At 45.1% G+C, this 10,482-nt stretch overlaps 1 protein-coding gene across 1 annotated transcript in view; it reads left to right on the top strand.

The window, feature by feature from the left end:
* Positions 1 to 206: 206 nt before the first annotated feature.
* Ankrd31 (ankyrin repeat domain 31) overlaps positions 207 to 10,482 on the top strand; it is a 155,623-nt gene continuing 145,347 nt past the window's right edge. Inside the window, exons 1-2 of the mRNA XM_026783825.1 lie at positions 207 to 473; positions 10,113 to 10,186. Of these exons, the coding sequence (XP_026639626.1) occupies positions 370 to 473; positions 10,113 to 10,186 (178 nt within the window). The 5' untranslated portion in view covers positions 207 to 369. The remainder of the gene's footprint in view (positions 474 to 10,112; positions 10,187 to 10,482) is intronic.

Here is a 10,482-nt window from a genome sequence, read left to right as displayed (position 1 = left end):
GTTGGGGAGAAGCCTCGGGAGCTAGGGGCGAGGACTGACGGCCGGGGAGGAGCTTTGAGGGTTAGGGGCGGGGCTTAGGAGGCGGAGGCGGAGCCTCGGGCGGGGGCGGGGCGGGCCCCTGGGATTGCACGCTGACGCGTGGCTCGCGGCTGCGCTCTGCTGGCGCGCGCAAGCTCGAGCGCCGGTTAGCCCGTGCGTCGACGACGACGCTGCGCGCGCGGCGTTTGGCATCAGCGGCCCGGAGAGGCTTTTCCTCTTGGCTCTAGTTTTGTTGTTTTAAATTCCCTACCGCGAAAAGCAAGCAAAAGGCGTGCGGATAAGGGGAAACTAGAGGAGGAGATTACTATAACCCTCGAGTGAGGGGCGAAGATGGAGAAAGGTGCCCAGGCTTCAGAGTGTGACAGTGATGAAACAGTGATTGAGGGGTCGGTGACAGAGAACGAACTGGAAGATGAGGAGCTGCCCTGGAGAAGGTGACCGCCATTAGAGCTAGAACCCTTGCACCGCTGTCGTCGGGCTAGGTTTTCTATAGGTTTGAGTGGAAATGGCCGCCAGCAGGATGCGGCTTGTGGGTGAGATTAGCGCCTTGGGGGACAACCGTGTTAAGAATTTACAAATATCTGGAAACAAAATGATGGTAGTGGTTTTATGGCAAAAAAACAAAAAAAAAAACAAAAAAAAAAAAAACCTCCCTTGCACTGGGGCTAAGTACTTTGGACAAGGACCCCTTAACCTGAACTTATCTCTGGCCGAAGGGATGGTTCTTAGAATTTCTTTTAAGAACTCTAACGGGGAAACAGGTTTGTATCAAACTGAAACATGTTATGAGAATAAGAAAGTATGGGGCTGGAGAGTGAGTGGGTGGTTAAGAGGACCCAGGTTCAATTCCCAGCACCCACATAGCAGCTCACGACTGTCTGTAACGCCAGTTCCAGGGAACCCGACACCCTCATGGAGACACACATGCAGGCAAAACACCACCGCACATAAAAAGTAGAGATATTTTTTTAAAAAAAAAAGAATAAAAAATATTTCAGCTTATCAGAACTTTCTTGAACATATCCTCAGTGTTAGGTGCAGGAAAAAAAAGGTTGGAAAAAATGAGATCAGTACCTTGAGAAAACTAGGCCCGGAGGACCATTTGAACAGCTAACTTGATAATAATGTATGGAGTCTAAGTGTGTGGGTTTAGCAGGCCAGAGAAACTCCTACCTCAGGCAATGTAGCAGCTGTTTATCAGAGTTTACTATGGTTGACTTCTGAGTAGAAGCTTGAAGGTGACATAGGAGTTTGCCATGTGACGAAAAGGTACTCCAGGGTAAGGAAGCAGAGGTATGTAGGTGTAGAGAGGTGGAACATAGCATCGAGTTATTCATTTTGAGATATATAGGCAGTTATATCTTTCAGAATTGTGGAATGGGCGTGGAGTGATAAGAGGGGATCCAGGTGAGGTTAACCTTGGCAGGATGCTTTCGCAGTTTTAAGTGGAGGACTATCCTAGTCAGATTTCTGTTTACCCTGCGTGCTTTAGACTAAGGCTTTACATTTTCATGTGCTTTTGAGTCACCTGGGTCCTGTTAAATTGTAGATTCCTGTAGTGATACAAAAGAGTTTTGCTTTGTTGGATTTGTTTAACTCTGTGAAGTTGTGCTACATTGCCTGTCTAAAACACCCGACCCGTCTAATAAAGAGATGAACGGCTAGTAGCTAGGCAGGAGAAAGTATAGGCAGGGCTGGCAGGCAGAGAGAATAAATAGGAGAAATCTGGAAAAAAGAGAGATCTAGGCTTGAGAGGAGGAGACCTCCAGGGTCCAGCTATACAGCAAGCCCCTTAGTAAGAAGTAATGAAAGGTATTTAGGATAAAGATAAAAGCCCAGAGGCAAAAGGTAGACAGGATAATATAAGTTAATAAAAGTTGGCTAGAAATAAGTCAAACTAAGGCCTGGCATTCCTAAGAAAGAAAAAGCCTCAGTATGATTTATTTGGGAGCTGGGTGGCAGCCGCCCCCAAAGTGCCAAAGAGAAAAGAGTAAGAAAAACCAGCTATAGATTCCAGTTCAGGACTTGAGGTTCTAGGTTAAGATCCTGTGTTTATAATGCGTGTCCACTTAAAGCTCTTACTGTAGTGCCCGAGTTGTGGAGACTCCGAGAAGACCACCAGAGACTCAGACTCACCAAAATGCAAGAAGCAAGGTTCAATTCTGTGGTACCAATTGTGATAGGCTCCTCATCTCGCACACTGACGCAGCAGGGGCCAGAGCAGGTGGCCAACCGTTCTTAGGCAGGGTTTATAAAGGCAGAAAACCACAAATCCATTGTTATGGGCATAAAGGGTACAGGTGATTCTCTGATTGGTTCCAGTCTAGGGAATTTCCTGCTCTGCTGCTATAAACCTTGGGGCCTAGCACAAAATGGAGTTGGTTTTGTCCCTTCTTCCCCATCCCCTTCTTGTAGATTGGCCCAAACATGGGTCTCTTATAGTTAGCTCATAGGTATCTTCTGTCCTGAGGGGTCTATAGTTCTGAGAGTGCTGCACCATAAGTTGGATGGTCCCCAATCATACCTTAATAAATTGGACTAGTCTATTGAGTGTACATGGTCTGAAAGTCAGCAGTAACAGCAAGATAACCAGGGGTCCCGTCAGAGTAGAGATGAAAGTAGTTAACCAGAGTTTAAACCATCCTCGGTTGGCTTCCCTTTCTCTCTTTCTCTTTGTAAGTCCCTCCCGCACTTGGCCATGCTATCCCTTAGAAGTTTCAAATGGTCTACATAGAAACAGCATTCTTCTTCCAGGGCTGCACAGTCCTCCTGTTGTAAAAGGGTTGGGTCCATTCCCCTTGTGTTTTGTAAAACCATTTCAGCTGGTGAGGAGAGGGAGCCCTGTGAGTGGGAGACTGAGGTCTGTAGGTGTTCCGTGTCAACATCTATAGCTTCTCTCAAAGCAGAGTAATGTTCACTTTGGGACAGCGAGAGGCAGTTCCTGTCCCCAGCCCTGCGACCGCCCCCAGGAGGATGCTGAGTGTGAGGGTGCTCATGGGCTCCCTTTTTATTCCAGTCCGACCAGCATCCTGCCCCACTCTCTCTAGGAGACCTTGGTAGTCATGGTAAAGGAGCCGGGGTACGAGTCTGATGAGGACACAGTATCCTTTGGAGTCCTTTAGAACTATAGTGTGTGCACAAGGAGTTAACCTAGAGGAGCACGCCCACCAGGTGTCATTGTGGGGACTAGGTGCTCTGCAGTGGTTGTGAGGGGGATGAGTTGAATTGCAAAGAAAAGCTTGGCAGTGGGAACTTTACCTATGCAAAGCCCTTGTCCTGTTACCTGTTCCAGGGTTAGAGTGTGTTGTGAATACCAGTGACATTCATCAGACTTCGCCACTTCTCGAATAAGGCCCTGGACAGCAATTCCCTCATAATAAGGGGGAGCTACGTCTTAACAGAGCCAACAAGAGTTGGTTAGGGTTGACCTTGAGGAGTTTAGAACCACATAAGTCTTAGTCAGAAGCTCCAGGAGGGGATGCTGTTCTGGCACCGAAGGCTTGGTAATAGCTAAAGCATCTGGGGCCCATGTTTTAGGTGAACGTGTGGTTAGAGTTAGTGCTGGAGCACGAGTCTCTTTGTGGGTGAGGGAGTAGGATTTGGGTTCAGTGCCTTATTGGGGCCTGTTATTGCTGGTTTTATTAGCTCTATCTTAAGTCGAATTACAAGGGTGGTCGGGGCATGTTCCCCATATCTGTAGTATATTACACTCCAGTGTAGGCCTGATGACCGTCATGTGTCCCATCCTCCCTCATCAGTGAAAGTAATCTTATCTGGTCTAGGTCACCTGTCCTGCAGGGTTTGTCAGGCTGAGGAAGAGGGGGGACACATACCAGATAGGTCTTACATATTTAAAAGTGACTAAGTCTGGTCTACTTACAGACCATCTCCTTTCCCTATCATTAGAGGTGACACAGTCCCGACTTTTGCAGAAGGAGGATTCTAGGCCTCCACACTGTTTCTATTCCTGATGTGACCTGGGCACATCTAAAAACCATACTTCCTGGCCTCCGCCTAGCCTGCTGCCCTATAGATGTGGTTCAGGTCACGAAAGCAGAAATCTAGGTCAGGCCACCAGGTGTTCAGTGGGGCCACACAGGTAGTCTGGTACAGAGTTTTGTATGATTCTCCATCCTCGAGAACCCAAGTCAGTTTAAAGGGTACGTGGGGGTTGACTTCTTTAGCAGGAGCAGAGGGAACCATCATCAACATCAACAGGATCAGGAACGATGCTTGAGCCAGACCTTAGGGGGTTTGTGGGGTGTTTGGATGCCTCCCAGGTCTCGCTTCGATAGTCCTCCTGTAGGCAAAGGGATCACTGGGTGGGCATGTGAATAATGGACCCAAGAGGCGATGCCATCCACCTTGAGGGCTGTTGGTGTTGTCGGAACAACCACATAGGGCCCATTCTATCTTGACTCCAGCAATTTTGGGTGATGCCTCTGGATGAAACCCCAATCTCCAGGCCTGAATTTAGGAGGGGTTGGAACAGAGGTGGGTTCATAAATCGCCCTAAGCTTAGGCCATATGGTTTTATGAACCGATTGGAGCCGCTGCATGGCGTTGAACAAGTCCTGATCATCTAAATCAGCAGTCAGGTCAGTTTGTAAGCTAGGAATCACGGGGGGAGGGTGCCCACACATAATTTCAAAAGGGGTCAGACCCATTTGATAGGGGCATTTCTGACTCTAAAAAGGGCAAAGGGATGGAGAGTTGCCCAGCCAGCGCCAATCTCCAAGGCCAGTTTAGTCAAGGTCTCTTTTAGGGTTCTATTCATCCTTTCTACCTGCCCTGAGCTCTGGGGTCTATATGCACAATGAAGTTTCCAGTCAGCCCCCAGTGCAGTGGCTAGTCACTGCTTACCTGAGAGATGACGGCAGGGCCATCGTCTGACCCTGTCATGACTGAGAACCCACGCCTAAGCAAGATTTCTTCAATAGCTTTTTTGCCACCACTGTGGCTGTTTTGTGCTTGGTGGGGAACACTTCAGTCCACCCTGAAAAAATATCTATAAACACTAAGAGATATTTGTATCCAAATTTTCCAGGTTTGATTTCAGTAACGTCTACGTCCCAGCACATACCTGTTCTGGAATGTCAGAGCTCCCCACTGACATGCTCCTAGGTTGGAGGGGTGCTCACCACATTTGTCAGCTTGCATGTCTGGCTTTGTGTCACTATCTGTTCAATAATCTGGCTACCATCTTGAATTTTGACCTGAATCCTCCCTTCACAATAGGTCCTGCATTCTACGTGTTCCCAAGTGTGAGGAGTGGTGTATTTTTTTTCTGTCAATCATGTTTTATTTTTTTTAATTTATTTATTTATTAAAGATTTCTAGCCGGGCGATGGTGGCTCACGCCTTTAATCCCAGCACTCGGGAGGCAGAGGCAGGAGGATCTCTGTGAGTTCGAGACCAGCCTGGTCTACAGAGCTAGTTCCAGGACAGGCTCCAAAGCCACAGAGAAACCCTGTCTCAAAAAAAAAAAAAGATTTCTGCCTCCTCCCCACCACCACCTCCCATTTCCCTCCCCCTCCCCCGATCAAGTCCCCATCCCTCATCAGCCCAAAGAGCAATCAGGGTTCCCTGACCTGTGGGAAGTCCAAGGACCACCCACCTCCATCCAGGTCTAGTAAGGTGAGCATCCAAACTGCCTAGGCTCCCACAAAGCCAGTACGTGCAGTAGGATCAAAAACCCATTGCCATTGTTCTTGAGTTCTCAGTAGTCCTCATTATCCACTATGTTCAGCAAGTCCGGTTTTATCCCATGCTTTTTCAGACCCGGGGCATTGGTGAGTTCCCAATAGAACATCCCTATTGTCTCAGTGTGTGGGTGCACCCAGGAGTGGTGTATTTTTTCAGTATCTCATGTCCCAGTCTTTGGGCAGGATGACTCTCCCATTGGCAGTTTTTCACCATTCCTCTATTTGCTGACCATGGGGAGAGTGTTTATCCAGGCTAGATCTTCAGGTGTAGACTTGGGGATCTGTGCCAGGCCCCTGGCTCCTGGGTCAGTTAAAGTCACCATAGCCATGGAGGCTGAAGCCACTTCTTTTGCTGTTTTAGCAGCCAGATTGTTTCCCAGTTGTATTGTTCCGGAGCCTTTTTGGTGTCGGGGCAGTGTATTATTGCCAACTTTGTGGGCCCCTACAATGCTTGTAGGAGATCCAGAATCTCCTGTTTGTTTTTAATAGTTTTTCCTTCTGCTGTTAGCAACCCCCTCTCCTGGTAGATAGCCCTGTGGATGTGGGCTGTGGCAAAGGCATACCTGCTGTCTGTGTAGATGTTTAGCTTTTTGTCTTTCCCCATCTGTAAAGCTTTTGGAAGGGCTATTAACTCAGCCTTTTGTGCTGAATGTGGCCACTTCTGAAATCAAAGGTTACAGACAAACAAAAGACAGGGAAAGCTCTGTAACTCACCCCTCTAGCTGGCTTAAACCTTTGGGATCTTGGGGTCTCTGGGGAACCTGGGACGAGCCTTCAAATGTAGTGCCCAAGTTGCGGAGACCCCAAGAAGACCACCAGAGATACAGACTCACTGAAATGAAAACAGCAAGGTTTAATCCTGTAGTACAAATCACGATAGGCACCTCTCTCACATACCGATGCAGCAGGGGCCAGAGGAGGTGCCCCACCATTCTTAGACAGGGTTTATAAAGGCAGAAAACCACAGATCTATTGTTTTTGGCATAAAGGGTACGGGTGATTCTCTGATTCACTCTAGTCTAGGGGACTCTCCACTCTGCTGATAATCAATCCCAGAGCAGCTGGACTGCAGTCTAGGGAACTTCCCGCTCTCCTGATATCTACCTTGGGGCCTGGCACAAAATGCAGTTGGTTTTGTCCCTTCATTACTAATGAAGCAAGGACTCCCTTCTGCTAAGCGAGGTTGGAGAGCTTAGGTTTAGGACCAGTTACAGACTGGGATGATGAGAGAGAGACCAGGTAGTGTAGTGGGGATGGCTGGAATAGTACACCTTTGTAAAATCTCAGCACATGTTTGGTAGGAGATGCTGACTGATGAGGTGTGGGGGTACTGAGTGAAGGCTGTAACGAATAATATCCAGATTGCTGCTGTTGCTTCTCCTCCCTCTTTCTCCCCTCTCTTCTTCTTCATTCATTTTCTAGGGTCTCACTTTATAGCCCAGGCTAGCCTTAAGTTCACAATGGTTCTGCTGAGATTATATATGTGCACCATCACTCTCATTTTTGAATTAAGTAGTATTTACTCTTGTTGGAACACAGGGAATATTTTAATAAATGTATGGAGTTTCATAATCTGCCATCCCGAAAAGTAGCTTGTGTTGTCTCTTAACTGGCTGTGTTGCCCCCATCTTTTTGGATTATTGTTCTCTAACATGAACTATTTTTTCACCTCCCATCCTTTTTCTTATCTTGGATTCTTAAGCAGTATCATTATGATATTTTCCGTTTATTTGTTTTCAGTCATCCAAGCTTCTTGAAGATGTAAATGCACTCACTCTATTTAGGATGTTTTCTCTATCATGGTTTCTTTAAATAGTCTTTTCCTATCCTAATCCAATTTCCTTTTTAAAGTTATTGTATGTGTATGTGAGCAAATGATATCTATGTGGGTGCATGTGCTGTGGCAGATGTGTGGAAGCTGGAGGACAGTTCTTGGAGTCCATCTTTCCCTTGTGCCTTTACTTGGGTTCTGGAGATGGAATTCAGGGTCGTCAGGCTTATGTTGCTGGCACTTTGACTTGCTGAGCTATTTTGCCAGCTCCAGTATCTTTTCTTTCACTCTCTTTTTGATGTGCATTTGATCTTGACATATGGTTTCTCAAATCTCTGAACTTCTATTCTTTTTTTTTTATCCTGGAGAATCAGACTATATAGTTTTTCATACTGTATCTTTAGGTTTATTTACACCCCCACTTAAAAAAAAAACAAGGTGTTTCTGTCTTCCATATGCTGGCTTTGAGCACAAGGTGCTCCGGCATCAGCCCCCAGCACTCGCATTATGTACATTGAATGCCTCACTTGACAGAACTAGCCTAAAAGGTAGGACACTGTATTCATGTGGTGATCAAGATAACCTGCGGGAAGGTTGGAGCCAGAAAGAAAGCATAGGAGACATAGGCTTAACTAGTCACTTTAGTATTAATATTAACAGACATAGACATAAATAGCTCACAGAAATAACTGTTTTGATTGAGATATACACCAAAATAGGGTTCTACCTCTGATGAAGATAGAATGTTGTCAAACACTGTTTTGGGGCCATTATGTTGAAAGCATGTTTTAATTAGATATTTTTAACTGAATTAAAAGCTCAATATGATGTTAGAACTTGATTGCTAAACTTTTTATACATATAAATTAAAACCTTTATTGTAATAAAAATTCATTATACTTTTAATAACCAGTGAAAAATTGTTTCAAATATCCAATCCGATTTTAACCTGAAAAATTGCGTTTTCGTTCAGTCTGTTAAATTCCTTCCCTTTTTAATGGCTAATACTTTTCAGTGTCTCATCTTTCTAATATTAAGTTATAGTTCATTTTTAAATACCTCATACATGGAGTATTTGTGATTTTGGTTTTTTTGTTTTGTTTTTTGAGACAGGGTTTCTCTGTAGCTTTGGAACTTGTCCTGGAACTACCTCTATAGACCAGGGTGGCCTTGAACTCACAGAGATCCGCCTGCCTCTGCCTCCTGAGTGCTGAAATTAAAGGTATGTGCCACCACCACCCAGCTATGAATTTGGTTTTTAAAGACAGGGTCTCACTGTTATTTCAGGCTGGCTAAAATATAACTCACTGCATAGACCAGGCTAACTCAGACCTCTCAGAGCTCTGCCTACATTAGTCTCTCAAGTGCTGGGATTACAAGTGTGAGTGATGGAGGAAGTCATTGGTTAAATAAAAAGAAACTGCTTGGCCCTCATTGGTTAGAAGATAGATGGGAGGAGTAAACAGAACAGAATGCTGGGAGGAAGAGGAAGTGAGCTCAGACTCCACAGCTCTCCTCTCAGGAGCAGACACCTCAGAGAGACGCCATGCTCCCAGCTCCCGGGAAGATGCATGCGATGAAGCTCCGACCCAGGATGGACATAGGCTAGAATCTTCCCGGTAAGAGCAGTGCGACACAGATGATCAGATATGGGCTAGTCCAGGTGCAAGAGTTAGCCGAGAAGAGGCTAGATAGAAACGGGCCAAGCAGTGATTAAATGAATACAGTGTCCGTGTAATTATTTTGGGGCATAAGCTAGCCAAGCGGCTGGGGTGCTGGGGACTCAGCCCCGCCGCTCCTATTACAACACATGAGCCATAACATAGTAGCTGATTTTTGGTGATTGACTTTTTTGAAGTTTGTCGTATAGTTAAAAGGAATTTAATTCAATCAGAGGAATGAAAAAGTCCTTCATATTTTTTTTTCTTGTCTCAAGTTTTTTTTTGAAAACTCTCCTTTGGTGCTTACTAGTTTGAAATGGCACTTCCTAAAAAAAAAAAAAGCGTTTGTGTATGTGCACGTGTATGTATTGATGTGCATGCACCTGTAGAAGACTAGGAGAGCCTAGTCCGCTGTGCAGCACTAGTCCTGGGTACGTGCTGCTGGATAGTATAAGAAACAAATCATGGACAGCAAGCCAGTAAGCAGCACTCCTCGGTGGTCACTGCTTCCGTTTTTGCTTCCAGGGTCTTGTCTTTCTTGAGTTCCTGCCCTGACTTCCTTTGACCATGGACTATGATGTGGAAGTACAAGCTGAAATAAATCCTTTCTTACAAAACTGCATTGGGTTATGGTGTTTTATCACACCAATAACCAAGATAATCCTAACTAAGACAACTAAGTGCTATTAGTATTCTGTTTCTTGTCCCCCTAAATCAAAGATAATGACAAAATAGTAAAAATTAATATGACTAGTGAGCATTTTTCTTCTTGGATGAATTCTATTTTAAAGTTAATGTTTCTGAATTAGTAGTTTGAAATATAAATATTTATGGTAGTATAAAAGAATTTTAGCAATCTGAGTTTTACTAAAAATGATAAAATATTATATTTGGAAATATCTTATTAATCTGTATTTTCTGTTTTGCATTTGAAAGGTTGCTCTTGAATCGAGACCCGTCTTTTAAATCTGAGTTCTGTCTTCATTCTGGTGAAAATGGAATGTGGAAAGGTGAGAAACCTTTTACTAGATGTTGTCAGTGTCCCAAGTATTATCATTCTGTTAACTCCTTATTTTATGTTACTCTTCTTCATTAATGTTGCACAACTTCTTACATAGATTTATGACAGACCCTAAGATCCCGTAAGTCTGGAATGGTAATCGCAGGGGGAACTGTAGCTCCCAGGGGCCATGGAGGGTTCCTAGAAACTGTAGGGCTCCTAGAAACATGGAGGGTTCCTAGAACTGTAGGGCTCCTAGAACTGTAGGGCTCCTAGAAACTGTAGGGCTCCTAGAAACATGCAGGG

Source organism: Microtus ochrogaster, chromosome 19 (assembly GCF_000317375.1).
Source record: "Microtus ochrogaster isolate Prairie Vole_2 chromosome 19, MicOch1.0, whole genome shotgun sequence".
NCBI classification, from domain to species: Eukaryota; Metazoa; Chordata; class Mammalia; order Rodentia; family Cricetidae; genus Microtus; species Microtus ochrogaster.
Note: the sequence above shows the minus strand (reverse complement) of the source record. Positions and strands in the feature narration are given on the sequence as shown.